The 20,474-nt window shown below is 42.8% G+C and overlaps 1 protein-coding gene across 4 annotated transcripts; it reads right to left on the bottom strand.

Moving 5' to 3' along the window:
• Positions 1–5,252: 5,252 nt before the first annotated feature.
• On the bottom strand, positions 5,253–19,980 carry LOC131456407 (uncharacterized). Of its 4 annotated transcripts, none has more exons than XM_058624707.1 (5): positions 19,700–19,980; positions 16,109–17,271; positions 11,245–14,475; positions 11,062–11,124; positions 5,253–10,883 (listed from the first exon to the last, which is right to left on the bottom strand). In XM_058624707.1, the coding sequence occupies exons 2-5, from the start codon at positions 17,217–17,219 to the stop codon at positions 10,837–10,839; spliced, it is 4,452 nt and encodes a 1,483-aa protein (XP_058480690.1). In that variant the 5' UTR covers positions 17,220–17,271; positions 19,700–19,980; the 3' UTR covers positions 5,253–10,836. The 4 variants fall into 4 exon arrangements, with proteins under 4 accessions (XP_058480690.1, XP_058480692.1, XP_058480693.1 ...); XM_058624709.1 differs by having other exon boundaries at positions 5,253–10,886; positions 11,078–11,124; XM_058624710.1 differs by having other exon boundaries at positions 11,078–11,124.
• Positions 19,981–20,474: the final 494 nt, after the last annotated feature.

Below are 20,474 nucleotides of genomic sequence, written 5' to 3'. Positions count from 1 at the left end.
AAACTGAAGATGAGAATATGGATCAAACCGATAAAACATAGTTTATTTATGGATATTTAAGTCCAACTGAAGTGTCAATGTTCAAACTGACTCACTTTTTTTATTCTATTTTACATTAAATGGGACATATTATGCAAAATCAACTTTTTAATCATTTTAATACTTATATTTGGGACTCTGGAGGCCCTACCAGTCGCCAAGTGTGGAAAAAGAATACTCAGTCCTTTTTTCGTGGTCCCCCTTAGTGTAAGTATAGACGATAAAACATGCGATGTTGAATTCCCTGCGCATTGTGACGACAGAATGCGCATTTCACCGCGAATGTTACCGCCCCACCAGTAAGTTTACTTCGAGAGCTCCACCTTAGCTCCACCTTGTCCCTATAAAATGCGAGAGTGCAGGCGAGGGAGGAAGAGCGGTATTATGTCAACGTGGAGGGACAAGTGTGCTGTTCGTAGCTGCACAGTGGAGCACAGTGTTTTACACAAACGTCCAGCCTCAGAGGATTTTATATATGAAGCTAATGTGCCGGATAATGTCAGCAAACGTGTGTTCGCACCACTTTGCATCAGACTGCGGCCAGCGGTCGCCGTATTTAGTCAGCGACCGTATTTCACCGACATACAAACACACACATTTTTAAGAAAAGGTCAAATAGAGCTCATAACTCACCATTCTGACACGTCCTAATTAAAAATATATGTTCAGTACGTCCTCCATGACCGGAGCACAGACTCAGTCTGATACAGTCACATACAGCGGCAGTTTATGCAGCTCGCCGCTGGCGATCAGCGGTGCTGTCCCTAAGTCTTTTTAACTGATTTACAGTTCGGCAGTGTTCGGCTTGATCCTTGTATCGGACGTCTCTTCCTGTGACGGCACTCTTGCTGTTTTCCGCACACGCTGCCATGTTGATATTGTCAGAGAACTAGTGGAGGGAGGAGGAGAGGAATGGAGCCGAGGGAACAGGAGCTGAGTGAGTGCAGTAAAAAGGACAAATCAGAAACCCCCTGGAAGAAGTGGGTGTGTGTTTGCCTGTGTCTCATTTGCATGTAAAGGGACCAGGCACAAAACCGAGCGTTCTGAAAGGGGTGGTTTTGGCAGGGTTATTGAACTGCTATGATGCTTCATCCTTATGGTATTTTGACCAAAGCATGTCACAGACATGTTCATTAGGACACCAGGGAACTATTTTAACTGGGGTAAATAGGGTATAATATGTCCCCTTTAAAACATCTTGCTCAAAGCTATTTCATGACTACATTTCAACATGTAAATATGAACGCAGTCACTGAAATGCTGTCAAAGTGCATTAAGATTTCTGCAGCTAAAGATTAAAGATTAAAAATCACTTCAAGTGCTACTAACATTTTCAACATTATTATTATTATGATAATCATTATTATTATTATTATTATCATTAGCTTTCATTTCATCAGTTGTTCATGATAGCTTTGGTTTAATGATTCAGAACACTTACTAAATTTCTGTAAGATAAGTCCACTGTTCATTGTTAATTATAAATGATGAAGAAACACAAGGGAAAAAAACAATTTGATTCAACTTAACAGTTTACATGTTCCCATAGAGCAGAAAGTCCAGCAGTTTATATTCAAACAAAAAAACTGAAATGAGGAAATGGTTCCTATAATCTGTGTTTAGATCAGTGGTGTCCCGTCCATACAGACTTATAACTGTTTAACTATTTACAATATGAACATATATATATATGTATAAAATATAGATATTCTAAATTTCAGCTAGTGTACAGAATGGTGTGAACACAGTTACCCTTTTTGTTGTGTAACTTAACTGTACAGTGGATGTGGATGTGAGGCATATGTTCCACGCAGACTTCAAACTTCTACTGGCTTTCCATAAAAATGTCTGTCTGGTTGGGGATGAAGCCAAGAAATGTTTGAATGCAGTACCTTTTGACATAACATTAACGACTAAAAACTGCTTTATAATGGCTGGTCTTGGTTGAGAGAGAGGGTCGATGATGGGTTCCTCAAAACTGTTAGTGCTTTTGCTGAACCTTAATCACTGGAGTCAAGGAAAATGCTTGTGTTTTAGTCAGGCCTCCTTCCTCTTACGAACGATAGGTGATGAGTTGATGGTGTAGAAAGAAACCTCGCTGACACAGGACTTGCACCGAACAAAAGGGGATTTTATTTGGTTACAAGTCAGGTATCAGACCAAGCGTCTGCAGCAGCTCGGGTGTTCCTGCCGAATCTCCGAACAATTCTGCCCGCATAAGAGCAGGGCCATGCTTTTAAAGGTTCTGTGACATCATCCAATACCTCACATTTGACCATTTTAGGTATTCTATCTTAATATAGAAGCCACCCGGTGTTAGACAGAGAAGACCAAAGTCTCCCATTGCCCAGGTGCATCGTCCCTGAAAAACAAACCTAGTTACTAAACTATATATGTATACATTCTCTGTGATGACCAGAGCCCAAACAAGGCAGTGTCCAGGCCTGACCTGTAGATCTCTGCTGTGAACCTGTTGTAAACTGTCATAGGTGATACGTCTAACCCCAAAATAACTCTCTCCTGAGAGATCTTCTGTTTGCTTATCAATATAATGAAATGTACTGTACATCTTTAAGACATTCAAGACATTTAAGTAAATACACTTTAACTGTTTGACTTATTTAATTACCTTCTTCTGAAATCAATCAGTGAGGGCAATATCCTCAGTTGTGTCAGTTTCCCCCACATAATGAGTGCTTTGATGATCTGCTGTTTGGTCTAAAAATATGCAAACCAGGATAAATCAGGCCTACATTATAATGCATCATCTGAGGAATTCAGTCAAGTTAATACTTCCAACATCAACATGGTTTCTTTGCACTAATCAGTAAGTGAAATGCAACCATATTACAAATAGGCAAATATTTAAACTAAGTGTAGGGTCAAATGTTTTCTTCTTTCCTGAATCAGTCAGTGGGTTTATTCCTTTGGTGACTTCAGTCTCTCCGACTGAGGTTTTATTAGAGGCCGTCTCGCCAGCTAATGCAACATATGACACAGTTCACGCAGTTTCAGTTCAAAGTGACGCAAGTGATGTCAATGCCAGATTGATAACACTGGAGGAGCACTGTCAAAATTGTTTCTGGAGAAGAGTCAGGAAGAAAAAGGTGGGTTTACAATTGCGGTAAGTTATAGTGTCTTTTGTAAAATCATTATGCTAAAACCTGGATATAGATACCTTTATTATATATAATTTATATTGTTAAAATTATTATTATTATTATTATACTACTCACAACAGTGGAAGTGGTCCTATGAACAGACAAAAACAACGTCATTACATATATATTCAAATGAATGTATACCCTCTCTGGAGCTGGAGGTAGCAGAGATGAAGATGTTGAGGTTCTCTTTGGGAGTGACAAAGATGGATAGGATCAGGAATGAGTCAATCAGAGGAACAGCACGTTAGACGTTTTGGAGATAAGGTCAGAGAGGCCAGAATGAGATGGTTTGGTTATGTACAGAGGAGGGAAAGTGAGTATCTTGGTAAAAGGATGCTGGGGTTGGAACTGCCAGGCAGGAGGTGGAGGAAGACCAAAGAGAAGGTTTATGGGTGTAGTGAAAGAGGACATGAAGTTAGTTGGTGTGAGAGAGGGGGATACAGAGAACAGGGTTAGATGGAGGAGGTTGATACGCTGTGGCGACCCCTGAAGGGAGCAGCCGAAAAGAAAAGAAGAAGAAGAATGTATACCCTCTCTGACCTATTTACATTATGTTTTCATACACTTAGCTCAGCACACAATGTGGAGGTAACCTCACATTTAGAAGCAGTCCCATCTGCAAGGCCATATATGAAAGACATGGACAGTGGAGTGATTTTATGTATGTAACTTTGAAAGGTTTTGTGTGTTTTGCTTTTAGTTTGTTGTTTTTATTTTTATTTAACCCTAGTTAATATTCTTTCAAACGTGTATACATTTTGTCCTTCCAGTGGCCTGTAAGACTATTATGCGACACTCCGGGGGAACTTCAGGTACAAGCATTGTGTGCAAGGCAGTGGATCAAAAACTTGCAGTAGACAGAGGACCAAGGTACGTTTGTTCCGGCAGAAACCGGAAACGGGTTGTTTTTTTCTCTCGTTTTTTCAATTTTGGCCAAAAAAACAAAAATGGGAGTTCAGTTCCGATTTTTTGTTTTTTTTCAATTTTCACAGAGGAAGGAAAAACAAGAATTCAGCTCGATTTCGAGTTTCACTGGTCTGACTGACAAACAAATATACCACGCAATGTTTCCTATTCATTAGTGGGTGGGTCTTCTGTGCCCCCTTGCTTCTGTTTTGACCATCGTTTAAACCAATTAACGAGAAAACGGAAATACCATAGTTTTTCATTTTGAAGCATAAACGAAAAAAAAATGCTGTCTTTTTCGTTTTTGTTGTCAAAATCAAAAAACGAGAAATGAGAAAACCAAATTCAAATAAACGGTCAGATTTTGGTTTTTGGACTATTTATTTAGCCTTTTTTCCATCTGAGAAATGAAGTGAAGGACAGGAAGTCAGGAGACCCAATAGTAAAAGCAAATACTATAGCCAAGAGGATAGTAGAGAAACAAATAATATTCGATTAGACAGACAGACAGACAGACAATTTACCCTCGCTACCAGAAGGTGGCAGAGGATGTGTAGCAATAAATTGAAATTTGGACTGATGAAAAAATAAAGAGGCATTTGGTGTCTTCTTAACACCCTTCAGTAGACCTGGCTTCACTTACCACATAGTTTTTTTAGTATCATATCATCGTCAACATAAATTAAGCTATGGCTGCAGAACACTGACTTAGAACAGCACCCAAGATGATGGATGGTGGGATGTATGTGTGTGTGTGTGTGTCCGTGTATGAGATTGTGCATATCAGTGTATATGTACACGGATTTTCATAGGTTAGAATCTAAGTGGGGGACTGAGCCAATGCCAGGTCAACCCCCAGCAGTGGCCCCCCACCCAGGGTCAGCCCAAGGGAGCAGGCGGCGATAAGACTACAGACAGAGGCCAAGCTACCCCGCACCCAGAGCCCGCTAGCGCCCGAGGGCCGGGCCAGCTCACCACTGGCAGAAGCCAAGTCCCCCCAGACCACCCACAGAGGAGGCAGGCCAGAACCCGCCTAGGCCTGGGACGATAATACATTTTGCTGGACGATATACTGTCCCACAAATTATTGCCGATTAACGATATTATTGTCAACATGATAATATATCATAATAATGCACACCCTTTCAAATACAATAAACTTTTATTTCTCAGTGTGTTTTACCATTGTAATTTCAAGAACGTTTAAATATCCTAAATAAATAAAACAAACAAAAAACAGTAAACAAAAAAAAGGACTCAGTCTGTTAGCAAAAATTGCACTCAGGTCTCGGAGTTCTGCAATTGCCGTTTGTGACATGTATTTTCACGCAGGCAATTCGTACCGTCTGTCAAACTTTTGCAGCATTTCGCTAAATGCTGGCTTTTAAACTGTATCAAAGTGCAGCATTTCTTTTGCGATGTTCCATTTATATTTACTTTGCCGACCAAACCTCTCAGTGAGTGTTGACTGTCGGGACATAGGCTCTGCATCTCGAGGTACAGTTTTTTTCCCCAGCTGCAAAAACTGGGTCAGGTGGTTATGCCTCAGGTGGGCATGCAAGTTTGTTGTGTTGCCACCACTTTAGAACAAGTTTGGCATACTGGCTCGTCCATGTTGATGGGCTCACCTTGCTCATTTGGTTTGAAGCCGAAATATTCCCACCCTGGGGCTGTGGCATTTGACTTTGCAATCATCTTTCTTCCTTGTTCCGCTGGGCACTAGCATTGGCTAACCACTGCTAGCGGCCCAGCCTCCCCCCACAGAGACAAAGAGACTGGATGACCGTCAAGAGGTTTCACTCCATTCTTTCCGCTATGGAACAAAAGCACCCAGGTGCTGAGACCGAGAGCAGAGTGAACCCTCTTGTCATCGATCCTTCTTGGAGGCGTGAGACAAGGAAAATGAACACGCATGCACATGGCAATATATCGAGGCCGGAAAAAATTATTGAGTTCATTTTAATTTATCGTGCGATTAATTGATTTATTGATTATCGGCCCAGTCCTAAACCCGCCTCCACCCACCAGAGGCCTATTGCATGCCCCCCATCCCAAGGAGGGGCACCGTGGCCCACTGTCAACAGACCACCGTTCACCCCCCGCCGGGTAAGCAGTCCGCTGCCCACCACCGCACCTTAAGGGAGGTGCGTCATGATGGGCTGCAGCCATGCCACCCAGACACTCCCCAGACCGAGTGTAGGGGACCAGATTATGACTAGAGGTGACATTCCAGGAGCAGGGTCCCTAAAGTCTCATTGGCCGTCTCCGTTTTCTCATTGGCTGTCTCTGTTTTCATTGGCCATCTCTGTTTTTTCACACTCGCTGGCCTTATTTTGTGTCCAAACACACACTCCTCTGGAGCCGAGCGCCCACCTGCACCTAGGCCAACGCCTCCCTCTAAAACTGACGCCCATACTGCTTTCCTTCAGAGACACAGAGGATCAAATGTGATGAGAAGAGTAAACGATATAATTCACAGACTGACTTGGTTTTTACATGTGTCAGGTCTGTGTGGTTTGAATGGCCATTAACTCTCATGTTGCATGGCGTCCTTTGTTTCCTTCATAGAACACGCTGTGCTTTGAAACACATGAATGTGAGCTCCCTCATGGGCCACATCTTGTGTAAAACACGCTTTGTCTACAGCCATATTGTTGTGTTTGGCCAAAGATCTGCGACCTTATGTTAATGTGCTTTTGGCACCATCCTGTGTGGAGGCGTGCATCTACAGTCACTGCTACTGTGCACACCTCTGCCTCTTTGGTTCCAGAAGTGGGAGTAGCTTCGCTTGGTTATCAACCATGTCACTCCCTTTCTTGTCTTTACTTCCTGTTTCACACGATTCAACACACGCAGGTGTTTATGGTGTATATAGCTTGTGTGAATTTTAGCTGTATTAAGTGACAATTATTTGATCAAATTACTAAACTTTCATTATACTTTGATGTTCATTGGCTTAGATGACTTACTTAACTTTGTGTTATTTAGAATAGAATAACCTTTATTTATCATTATGCAGGTAAAAGCAACAAAATTGTTTTCACACCTTGTGTGCAAAAACATAAATACAAATAGTATTGCCTGGCAAACAATCCTAAATAACAACAGCAACAAGCAATCAGACAATGCCATGCATTATTATAGGAATAATTCACGGAATTAATGATATTGGGTGAGGTAGTGTGTTGTGGTGCGGGGGGTGGGGGTTAGTGTGCATGAGAGTTCAATCTGGTGATGGCTTGGGGAAATAAGTTGTCTCTCAGTCTGGTGGTCCGGGTTCTAATGAACCTGTAGCGCTTGCCTGAGGACAACAGTTCAAAGAGGTGGTGGGCGGGATGGGATCTGTCCAGAGTGATGCGCTCAGCACTGCTGAGGCTTCGGGGAGAGTAGATATCCTTCAGGGAGGGGAGGGGGCAGCAGATAATCCTCTGGACCGTTTTCACCACCCCCTGGAGCCTCCTCTGCTCTGCCTCAGCGCAGCGAGAGAACCACCCGAGATGCAATAAGGTAGTACGCTCTCGCCGGAGGAGCGGTAGAAGTTCACCAACAGCTTCTGGCTGATGTTCTTTATCCTGAGTAGCCTCAGGAAGTGCAGGTGCTGCTGGGCCTTCTTAACTACAGTCAAGGTGTTTTTAGTCCACGACAGGTGAGATTGTGGTCCCAGGAAGATGAAGGAGTGGACCCTCTCTACACAGTCTCTTTTGATGTGGAGGGGGGACGGGTCTGCCCTGTTCTTTCTGAAGTCCAGGATGATCTCCTTGGTCTTTGTGGTGTTCAGCACCAAGTTGTTGGCCGAACACCACGTCGACAGAGCCAGGACCTCATCCTTTTAGGCAGACTCATCCCCCTGAGATCAGCCCCACCACTGTTGTGTAGTCTGCAAACTTCACAATGGTGTTGCTGGAGTGGGTGGGACTGCAGTCCAACGTGTAGAGTGTGTAGAGGAGGGGGCTCAGCACGCACCCCTGTGGGGAGCCCGTGCTCAGTGTGTGAGTGGAGGACAGGTGGGATCCGAGTCTCACTGCCTTGGGGCAGGTTGGTTTTTTACCCAGGAGCAGGTCAGTGGGTGGAGTCCCAGGTCAGACAGTTTGCTGACCAGGATGTCGGGGATCGTAGTATTAAACACTGAGCTGTAGTCAACAAAGAGCTCCCCCCTTGTTCCAGGTGGCTCAGCGCAGTGCGGGGGATGATGGCGTCCTCTGTCGACCTGTTTTCCCTGTAGGCAGATTGGTTTGGGAGGAAGGCAGTCCTTGATGTGTCTCAGGATCACCCGCCCCAGACATTTGTGATGATTGGTGTGAGGGTTTGTGGCTGGTCTCTTGGATATGGGGATGATGGTGACGGACTTCAGGCAGGCTGTGATGGAGGCCTGTGCCAAGGAGTGGTTGAAGATCGTAGTGAAGACCTCAGAGCTGGTGGGCACAGGCTTTAAGGTCCTTCCCAGGTATGCCGTCAGGTCCCGCTGCTTTCCTGGTGTTCACACTGCTGAGTACTTGTTCCACCTTCCGTACCTGTACAGAGCGGTGCTTGTGTCCTTGGCTGCGGTGTTTGCCCCCCTGTGGTTGGTGGGTTGTTGGTGGAGAGGTGGTTCTCAATCTTATAGTCCACTTGGCCTTCCTGATGCCTCTCTTCAGGTCAGCTCTGGTAGCACTGTAGAGGGCTCTGTCTCCTGACCTGAAGGCTGTGTTGCAGGTCCTGAGGAGTGCCTTGACCTGGCTGGTCATCCAGGGCTTCTGGTGCATCTCTCTCGCTGGACAGTGGCATCGGGGATCAGTGGGTGAAGCCAGGTCTCTGTTATAATGGAGACGCAGCAGTCACGGATGTAATGATTCCCCTGCATGAGTTGTTCCAGCTCGTCCATCTTGTAGACCACAGATCTCGCGTTGGTGAGGAACATACTCGGGAGAGAAGGCGTGTGGGTTCCTCAGCCTTGCTAGTAGGCCAGAATGGCATCCCTGCTTCCACTTCCTCTCGAACGCCGCCTCCGCCGCTGACAACAATCCAGAGAGCTCCCGGTGGTCTCGCCATCTTGCTGTGTGTTGAACAAGTGATGAGACTCCACTGTCATGGTCAGCTTCGTGTTGAAGCCGATATCCAGAAGCTCCTGCCTGTTGTAATGCTGATTAGCTCGAGCAAAGACCTACATAAAACACCAAAAACAAAGAGCCGTACCCCGCTGCAACCATGAGCGCCACCATCTTGCCAAACCTATGTATTAATTTCAGTGAATCAAATTGTTTAATTGATTTTTATTCCGATTCATATCTTCAATACTGTTTAATTGGGATATATTTTCATATTATAGTTAATTAGTGATTAAACTGATTTTAAAGGCATAGATTGTCTTTTCCCTGTTTTCAGGGTGGTGTACTAATCTACCAACATTGATATTTAATTCATTTTTCAAAATGTTTAATTACCAAAAATTTTAATTGATATGACATAATTTGTTGTGTGAATGGGGTGAAGTCTGCCATCTCTGGTGTTACAAAGGCAACACCTTTGTAATAAGATGCAACCTGCTTAGCATTTCATAGAATGGTACTAGTATGCTAATTGAATGCTTAAATCAAGGGTTTTGCACAACTGAATAAGTCAGTCAGTCAGTCATCATCTACCGCTTTATCCGCGGGGGGTGCCGTGCCAATCTTAGCTACATCGGGCGATAGGCGGGGTACACCCTGGACAGTTCGCCAGTCCATCGCAGGGCCACACACATATAGAGACAAACAACCATTCACTCTCACACTCACTCCTATGGTCAATTTAGGGTGTCCAATTTACCTAATCCCCACATTGCATGTTTTTGAACTGTGGGAGGAAGCCGGAGAACCCGGAGAGAACCCACGCACACACGGGGAGAACATGCAAACTCCATGCAGAAAGGCCCTTGTTCCAACCGGCGCAAGGCGAGAGTGCTAACCACTACTCCACCGTGTAGCCCCAACTGAATAAGTTTGCAAAATATTTCCACTAGGGATTTCAGAGAAGTGGGAGGGGGTTTGTTTGGTGCTGCCCAATCACCAGTTGATGATGGCAGTTGAAGACGTCACACAGGGGCGTGGTTGAATCCTCGATTCCACCTTTGCTTTCAAAGGTCAAGATCGTGATGTGTTTCAATCAACATTCGATTCACAATCCAGATCTGGACACCCTAATTCTGACAGACCACACTGTACTGTATGGCTAAACATAATCATTACCAAACTTCCAAAATTGAGCTCTAAAATTTTGAAGAGTCCACCAAAACCTATGACAACTCTAATCCTATCTCTGAAACCAATTAACTACTGTCACTTGTAATTAAATAAATAAAAATAATGATCATACATACTTTATAGTTTCAATTACAAAACATCATTCACTACTTTTTTTTTTACAAAAACAATAGCTTTTAATTAGTTATAATGTCCCACCAAGGGCCACAGTCCCTCAAATAGTGGGAAACCACTGAATTATCACAAGCACTGAAAGGTGATTTTAAGTACTACCAACACAAAACCATTATCAACTTAAAACAGAGGAATAATTAAGGTTACATTCATACACACATATCCATCTCTCACTTTCTATGAGGGATAAAAAAGAAGAAACATTTAAAAGTTACGGGAGGAACCTAAGCAAAAACAATGAAATGGAAAAACATTAAAATTCAGAACATTCAGTTAAATTCTATTGGACATCATTGCAAGTAATCCTCTTCTCCACTGGAACAGGAGTTTTGTCGTCAGTTATCCGATCTGGGAGACCATCTGTCGCCCCTCTTTATGGAACCTGCTTTACAAAAAACAACAAACAAAAACAAGAAAGAAAAAATGTACCTGTATCTCAAAAAAAGAAGAAAAAAAAGGAAAAAAAAAAAAGCCAACTTATACACTGCACCAGGCTGCTGTAAAAGAGTGGTGATTATACATGGGGCAAACCATGCAAGGGGGAAATTGAAAAGTGTCACCTTTCTTTGACCTCACCACTTTTGACTTCTCTGACCACTTGTAACCTCCACCCACGGAGCCTCCTGTGGTAAGAATGGGGATCAGGAAAATGTATTCAGGTTAGACAAGTTTTGATTGGACTGTCATGTGAATTTATTTTTGAAAAAAACAAAAAAAGTAAAAAAGATTTGAAAAGAACACACTTTGTTCCCTAGAGTTGTTTCGATTTGTTGCCCTTGTCAACTGCACAGCTTCCATCTTGGCTCTCTTCATCAGACTGGTTTCAAACTCTTTGGAGTTGCGTCTCTGTCTGGGTGGTCTGTCGTGGTGACCTGCTCTTTCCTGGTGACCCGCCCTCTCCTGGTGACTCAATGGTGGATAGGCTTCTCTCTTTGATTCAGTATTCAAGGTTCTGGAAGCCTCCTCTGTCTCGGTGCTAGTTTTCCTGTCTTTCTTCGTTGGGTAGTAGGTTTCCCTCCAGTTATTTTTCAATCGTTCAACCGCTGATAATTGGCTGGTTGCATTCAATGATTGGTCTCTTGTGTTGCTCCAAGGATGGCATGATGTTGATGGATGAGAAAAGGAATGTCTTAGTTTGGATGAACTCAAATTATGTTTTGGAACAGAAGTGCTTTCATAAATTTTTGACTGATGAGATATGGTGGCAGTTTCTCCGGGCTGTAACAAACTTCTGGAGATGGACTGGCCTTCTTGGTTGGATAATGAACGATGTCTTAAAAGCAGTTTGGGATTGGTTATGTTGACTTGAGTTCTATTCAAAGACGTATCTTGAGTATTCTCATCACTGGAGTGCATCTTTTTACTTGTTGAGGGGGCCTTGGTAACCACAGTGTCTTCCTTATCCCGCCTTTGGAGCGGTTGACCTTTTACAAGTTTCAGTGGATCACGAGGATCAGCTGGATCGATAAAATAGAGACGTGGGATCAAACTGTTACAACGTGAAGAAGACTGGTCCACTGACTGCCGCCGGTCTGCTGACTCATAAGATGATTGTATGCGTTTTTTAGGCTTTTCCCTGCCAGATCCACAAAGACCATCCATTTCTTTAGCTAACCCTCTATTTTGTATAGAACATGAGGCCCGGCTGCAGACTTTTCCCAATGATGGGAGCAGTGTATCTGTGGTTGCCTTCTTGATGATATGATTGTCTGAGCCATTGAAAGTTGTATTTGATGTCTTGTCTTGAATATGCTCAGTACCATCTTCAGTTTCAAGTCGGTGTCCACTTTTTTTTATAGAGTAAGAGCCATCTTCCTGCATCCCTTCGTTAAACTGTGTATCTTTAAGTTTAGACCGGTGCAGTGGTACTGAGGAAGCGTCAGAGGACGTGTCCATTCTTTGGAACTTTTCCTTAGAAGGTTCAGATCTACTGTCCACATTTTCACATGGGTGTCTCTTTAGTTGAAGATATGGCGCACTACCATCGTCTACTAACCGTGAACAAATAATGGTTTCCTTTTTGACTTTGTTGTCACTCTCATCCCAAGTGTCCACCGAGTCCTCTGTATCCGAGTCAATAATTATTATACCGTCTTTTGGGATATCCTTTCTGTTAGCTGCATGCTGAACATGATCTGGGTCAGCTCCACTTGAGCCAACAGTCTTAATCACTTCTTTGAACTGTGTCTCATGAAGTTCAGACCCACTCTGTGGTGACTGACTGTCCACAGTTTGATGTGGATGCCCTCTTTGTTGACTGCAAGATGCTTCTGGACTGCCCACTGAGCTTGAAGAAGACAACCTCTTCCGTTTTGCCTTTATTTTGCAGTTGTAGTCACTTTCATCCTCCCAGTCAGAATCAACAAATTTACCTTGTGCTTTTGAGTTCCTCTGGCTGTTAGTCTTTGATTTGGCACCCTTTGAGCAAGCATTAGATTTGATAAGCGCTTTAAGTTTTTGAATACAGCCCAGCTTGACTGAGCTCTTCCTTTGACCGTTTTGCACACTCGTTGCCTTATTAGGTTCATTTTCTTTTTCATCTGCAGACTGATCTGTAGCTGGTGCTGACCTCTTTTTAAAGACACACTTAGAGGCTGTCAAATAGTTGTGTTCTGCTTCCGATGAATAATCACAACTGTTCTCTGTTTCACTGCTGTCTTCATGCTCAGAGTGGGACCCTATCATGTGCCGAGGTGTATGAGATCCTCCAGTATCCGAGTTCATTTCATGGTCTGGTGTGCTCCTATCTGGAGGAAACTGAACTGTGGTCCTTTTTGATAGTATAAAGCTTGCAATGGTGTCAAAAACTTCTATCGGGGAAGGCACGGAAGCGGTTGAAGATTCTGAAGCACTTTGAAATTCTATATCTTCACTTTGACTGTCATCTGGTATGGTGTTCTCTGGGAAATCGTGGATTTCTTCGGCGGATTCATATTCAAGGTCTATCATGCTTAAAGGTACGACCATGTAATCATCCATCTCATCAGTCTCATCTCCATCACTCAAATTATCAGGACTACATGAAAGAAAGTGTCTTTCACGGTCACATTTAGGACATAATACTTGTTGAAATCCACTATCAGTTTCAACAAAACAAGGACAAGAGCAGTTTTGTTCTCTAGATGTATCATCTGAAATGTTGTCCCCCTTCATTTGAAACTGGCCTTCATTTTCAAATTGTGAACGTTTTCTGTTGGTTCCTTTCAGATGAGTTTCTGCATTTAATTTCTCCATCTGTTGATTTTCATGACAAACAAGGACGTCTAAATCCACATGTTCTGTGCATGGGAGATCTGTGTGTATGGCAGGCATTAGTTCATAATCTGATATGTCTTCATATTCTGGGCATTTAAGAATGTTTGGGGTTTGCGCTCCTAACCTCTGGCTTTGATGTGACAGAGCTGATTGCTGGACTTTGTCACTTCTTTCAGGAGGTTCTGGGCTGAAATGTGTGTGTGGATTCACAGAACCTGAATCCATCACACGTTCACAACTTGGCAGGTCCCACAGCTGTTTTATTTGGTCTCCAGACATTGACATAACATTAAGAATCTGAATTTGACCAATTGATGATGTCTTCTTAGAATGTGTAACTACTTCCTGATCAGTAATAGGACAAAGGTGATCTTTGCTGTTTTTCCTTTTCTTTTGCATAATGTCTTGAATTCTATAAAGTGATGTGTCACTTCCAGTCATTACTGAACTTGGCTTGGTGCGATTCTCCACTGAAACATCAGTTACAGCATGGACATCGTCATAACCTGTACTCACAATGGGGTTGGGAGCCCAAGAAATGCCAGGCACATTGTGTGCATCATGCATATTCTTGTTGATATATTCTGCTGATATGTAGTTGGGTTTCTTCTTGGTCAGGTCAATCATCGTCATTCCAGATGTTGAGGTGAGAACCACTGGACTGTCATCTTCATTCTTTGTGCATGTTGGCGCAACTTCCATCATAATTTGTGGATATTCTGTGGATGTAAAGAGACGAAGGTTATCGATATCTCCGTTCCAATACTGTTGCATTATGACTTTAGAAGATTTGTCCATCTGTGTAATAGTTGCTACTTTTTCCAGACTAGCAATCAGCTCCTTCAATGCAGTTAAAGAATAATGAATAGGGGCATACCTTACTGTATGTACACCTAACAAAAGTATAAACGCAACACTTGTTTTTGCTCCCATTTTTCATGACCTGAACTCAAAGATCTAAAACGTTCTCATATACACACAATCACAATTTCTCTCAAATATTGTTCACAAATCTAAATCCGTGTTCATGAGCACTTCTCATTGGCGAGATAATCCATCCCACCTCACAGGTGTGGAATATCAAGATGCTGATCAGACAGACAATTTTGTGAAGGAGTGCCTTAGGCTGGCCACAATAAAAGGTTACTCTGAAATGTGCAGTTTTATCACACATCACAATGCCACAGATGTCACAAGTTTTGAGGGAGTGTGCAATCGGCATGCTGACTGCAGGAATGTAATTTCTCTACCATAAGCCGTCTCCCAAGGCGTTTCAGATAACTTGGCAGTACATCCAACCAGCCTCACAACCGCAGACCACATGTAACCACACCAACCACCACGGACCTCCACATACAGCATGTTCACCTCCATGATTGTCTGACCAGCCAGCCGGACAGCTGCTGCAACAATCGGTTTGCATAACCATAGGTTTTCTTCACAAACTATGAGAAACCGTCTCAGGGAAGCACATCTGCATGCTCCTCGTCCTCATCGGGGTCTAGACCTGACTGCAGTTTGTCATCGTCACCGACTTGAGTGGGCAAATGCTCACATTCGATGGCGTCTGGCACGTTGGAGAGGTGTTCTCTTCACGGATGAATCTCATGACGAGATCCTGAGGCCCATTGTTGTGCCATTCATCCACAACCATCACCTCATGTTGCAGCATGATAATGCACAGCCCCATGTTGCAAGGAGCTGTAAACAATTCCTGGACGCTGAAAACGTCCCAGTTCTTGCATGGCCAGCATAATCACTGGACACTCATTGAGCATGTTTTGGATGCTCTGGGTCGGCGTATGCAACAGTGTGCTCTAGTTCCTGCCAATATCCAGCAACTTCGCACAGCCATTGACGAGGAGTGAACCAAAATTCCACAGGCCAGTCAACAACCTGATCAACTCTATGCAAAGGAGATGTGTTGCACTGCGTGAGGCAAATGGTGGTCACATCAGTTACTGACTGGTTTTCTGACCCCCAATAACACAAAACTGCACATTTCAGAGTGACCAGCCTATCAGCATCTTGTTATGCCACACCTGTGAGGGGGGATGGATTATCTCGGCAAAGGAAGTGCTCACTAACACAGATTTAGACAGATTTGTGAACAATGAGAGAAATGGTGATTTTATGTATAGAGAAAATGTTTTAGATCCTTGAGTTCAGCACATGAAAAATGGGTGCAACAAAAGTGTTTAAATTTTTGTTCAGTGTACTTCAAACCGTTTATTATGGAAACTCCTGGAATTTGAATCAACACATATTTTATCTTCAAAGTAATCTAAATGAACATCACTATTGTGGGCATAGTTTCACCCACACGTTTTGTTACAATGGAGACTTGTGTACCTGTTGAATGTGTTGCTGTTGTAACTGTTGACTGACCACATGTCCAAGGTAAGTCAGCATTTCCTCTGGAGTCCTTTGAACTGTATGCTGGAAGTGTGTGTCCTGTTGCAGATCTGTGATGTACGCCACTGCCTACATGTCTTGCTTTGTTGGAGGCAAGTGTATCAGAAAGATGAGCATTTCTTCTGGAATTCTCATTTCTTTTGGAATTCTCATTTCTTTTATAACCTTCGAGCTCTTCAGCAATTAGTTTATGTATTTCATCATCTGTAGGTGGACGCCTGGGTAGAACTGTTGTGGGAGAAGTGAATTGCTGCTGGTGTTCGATTGAATAACCTGGAGTTTGTGTTCTAATCATGGGGTTTTCACAATTAAGAGTACCCAGTGAACATTTCACTTGTGGACTTTGGCAGTGCATTTTAATAGAAAGATTTGTTCTTGCACTGGGCTCAATGTTGACTTTTGTTTTCTCTAGTGAAGAAAACAAGGAGATTGAGCCAAGATTTCCATTTTTAAGAGGAGCTTCTACTTGCTGGGATGAGTGATATTTTTTCAGAGAATACTGATGCTGCTGTGCTGTAAGATCAACAGTGTCATCTTTTGTTGCTACAGTCGTGGTACCAAGACAACTCTGTAAAAGTCTTTGTTGCTTTGTATCATTAGAGTTTAAGTTGGGTCCTCGTGGAAAACTTCCCTTGTGTTGTCCATTATTGTTGACAAGAAACATCACAGATCTCTCATTAGCACTGCTGCATTGTGTAGTAACATTCAACGGTGAATAAATGTCAGCATTGGGTTCATGACCACTATTCTGAAGAGTCCACATAGTGTCAGCAGGTCTTGGCTGCTGAAATCCACAGCTTGTTACATAGTGTTGCAGTCTGTGGAACTGTAATTCTGCATTCTTTTGCTGCCTCTGAGATGGACCATCCACCCCGAGTTCTCTGGGATCTTGATGGGCTACCATATTGATTTTTACAATATTTGCAGCAGCGGCTACTGGAGCTGGTGTAACATAGTGGTGCTGGTGTGATCTTAGAGCATCAACATTTCTCAGGTGTTGGAAAGCAGGGCAGGCTCCAACTTGGCTGGAAGAACATCCAGGTTGCATTGCATGGAAAGCAATTTTTCAAGGGCCGACTTTAGTTAAATGTTTCTCAGGTCTAGGAGACAAAAAAATTTGAAAAATTAGAACATGAATGAAAAGACAGTGGGATGAGAGCATGTGTATCCAACTTAATTTCAGAAGCCAATAGTCACAGCAAATTCCTAATACATTCACAACAACATAGAGGCTTTTTAATTAATGACTTGTGAATTACAGACTGTCCAACCAATACTCAAAATAACAAGGTATCCTTTATCAATGTGAAAACCAACCGAAAATGTTTCTACAGAAAAGTACCACCTTAAAATTTCAACTCCACATTTACAATATAAAACATCTATTTTGGAAGTAGTGAAAAGTGGATGCAGTTTCTGATAAACCTATTTTAATGTCCCATATCTTTAATTAATTTCTGTTGTGAATGGTTAAACTAGGGCTGTAAAAATTGCAAATTTGTAATGACTCGTAATTTGTTCAAATAAATTCAAACCCTCACCCATGTTACTGTTTTCATTATCAATTTTTAGGAATGCACAACATTACTGACACAATACCAATAATGACGTAACAGCCAATCAACCCCCATAACCGAAATTGTTCAATGTCCTCACATTAAATGCCCTGTAGCTCAGAGGGTTTTCAATTCTCTTTATTCAATTCACAATTCATCCAGGTCTTCAGTGAGCTCATCATGATCTTGATTGCAAATCGATTAAACGAAACATTACAATCTCAACCTCCGAAAGCAGAAGGTGGAATTGAGGATTTAACTGACGTCCTAAACCGACGTGCCAGCAGGGGGAAAAAAAAAAAAAGTTTTTTGGTCGTAGCCATTGTCGCACAGTTACATGATAAGTCCTCCCGCTAACCCGAAGCTTTTGCCAACTAATAGTAACCATGGCAACTGCTGATTTGGGCGACCCAGCGGCTGAACTCCGCTTCTCTGAAATCACAGAACCACGATGTGCGAGTTACATTATGTGCATGTAGTATAGCACAGGACATCTCTGCATGCATCACAAAAACATAGACATAACTATGAAAACAACTCCATTAACACAGGCAAATTTTCCTCATGGATTTAAACAATTACTGGATATTGTTACATTCATATTGTTAATAAATTTGTATTTGATAATAAGGCCTTAGTGCAGTACATTGCAAACAAATGGACATTATATCACTCAAGACATAAAAAAACAATGATCCTAGACTAAACTAGACAAGTCTACAAATGGCAGAAGCATCACTGCAAAAAGAGAAAAAAGACTGAGAATCGAGTGTGACCTTGCATTTCATACAACTTAAATACATGCGGTTGTGTGTGTATGGTACTCCCACTCTCTGAAGATTACTTTTTCTTTTCCCTGGCCTTCATAATAATTTAACGCGGTAAAAAAAAAAATGTTTACGCCGTTAACTTCCGGTGGCGACGTGGTCACGTGTGCAGGCACGCGTGTGTGCACGCGGTGTTTGAGTTTTCTCTTGCCCTCCCTGACTTGTGAACAGAGCATCATGTTTGATTCGTGTGATGCGTTTTTTCCTTTTATTTATTTTTTATTAACATGTTTAAAACATCAAGATGCCTTTTCTTGTGCACAATGTGTACTTCACAGGAGAAATTAATTTAAATATAATTGTTCAATTGATTCTACATTCATTCCATAATTTTATAGAAATAAACATCTGTTATAAGCTCCAGGTTTATTTTCGCGATTAATTACAGGAAAGTGTGCGATTAACTGAATATTTTTGACGGCCCTTTCGCACATGTATATGAAGCGACAGGCGGGATAGACATGGAGGTCCACCAATGTCCACAAAAAAAAATGAGCACAAAACACAAATGAATTGTTGGGGGAAGAAAGCAGTACATAAACATCTCCGCGAGCTAAAAATGCCGATTTTCTTAATGGTGCGACGGAGTTAACAAGGGAAACAAAAACGAGCGGAGACGACGTCTCTTGAACGCAGCAGATGAATAACGCAGCTGCAGCTCGTTAATTAAAAGCTGACAGAGACCAGTATGTTTCGGATTAAAGTCTCTTCGTCACTACCGACTCAGAAGGTAATAGAAAACAAAATCTTACGTGTGCTGTGTGATTCTTTCGACTTAGGTGTTTGAAATACTTTCGTTTTACATAAGTGACATGAAAGGCGGCATCAGACCAGCAGCCCTGCGTGGGTGTGTGTGGGAGATTCACACACACGACCGCGACGGGGGATTTTCTTCCATCAACTCAAAAGACGAACTTTTTACAGACGAAAACCACATAAAGGGCCGTTGGGGATAAACACCCCAACCAAGTAACGTTGTTAAAATGTCCGATACCATGTTTAAAAAAGTTAACCGTAGCAACGCACAGTTAAACAGGAAGAAAAGCCGTTTGACTTAATAACTGTTTTGTTCCATGTCAATAGCAGTCCATTAAACCACATTAAAGTCGCATACGTGAGTGTATTTTTTTTGTTTTATGACTTACCGAAGGTCCACATTTCACTTTTCCTCTAGTTTAACACGATCATCGGCACGAAAAAATATGCACTAAAGATCCGTTGTTGAAGTCCTCGTAGACAGATCAAAGGTAATAATCCAGTCGATAATTCAGGCGGGGTAACTCCGTCACACTGGGTGAGGCTGGTGTCCGGAGAGGTTCATGTATCCGAGCTTGAAGATTCCTCTGCTGTAGTCACTTCCTTCCTCTGCTGTAGCCACTTCCTTCCTCTTTCTTCCTCGCCCGCTGCGACGCTGCTCACTGACTGTGAAACAGAATAGACAACCACTTCATATCGTGTCCAATGTGATCTCTGATTGGCTCCAAATATAACCCTCCCTTATGGCGTCACATACTGCTCTCCAGGGCCGGTTCTAGGCAGGCATATATGAGGGGGGCGGTCAGAATGCGAAGGGGGCATCATGTGTACACATCATGCTCCAGCACTTATTTTCTGTGCTTATAGTACTGGTGTTTTCTTCATTGAATTGGGTTGTTAGCTATGTGTCCAACCCCAACCTGGAGAATTGGATAGCACTTTGTCAGACCGCTACCTTCAGACCAAGTTGGGTGTCCCACCTGAAGACTAATGGCGTATTTCCACCGGCTCTACTCGCCTCGGCACGGCACAACACTGCGCGGCACGGTTTAGGTTGCATCTCCACTACCTACTCAACGTGGGCGGAGTCGTTACTGCACGGCTGTGTGAAACTGCAGTGACTTCGTTTTACATGCAACACACACACACACACACACACACACA

The sequence above is a fragment of the Solea solea genome, chromosome 3 (assembly GCF_958295425.1).
Source record: "Solea solea chromosome 3, fSolSol10.1, whole genome shotgun sequence".
NCBI classification, from domain to species: Eukaryota; Metazoa; Chordata; class Actinopteri; order Pleuronectiformes; family Soleidae; genus Solea; species Solea solea.
The sequence above is the reverse complement of the archived record's forward strand: the minus strand, read 5'-3'. Positions and strand labels throughout refer to the sequence as shown.

Coding starts and splice junctions, on each gene's coding strand:
- LOC131456407 (XM_058624706.1), bottom strand. CDS start 17,219: ATGCAACCTGGATGTTCTTCCAGCCAAGTTGGAGCCTGCCCTGCTTTC. Junction 14,476..16,108: donor AACAGCAACACATTCAACAG/GTACACAAGTCT, acceptor TTACATCCACAG/AATATCCACAAATTATGATG. Junction 11,125..11,244: donor AAACAACTCTAGGGAACAAA/GTGTGTTCTTTT, acceptor TTCTTACCACAG/GAGGCTCCGTGGGTGGAGGT.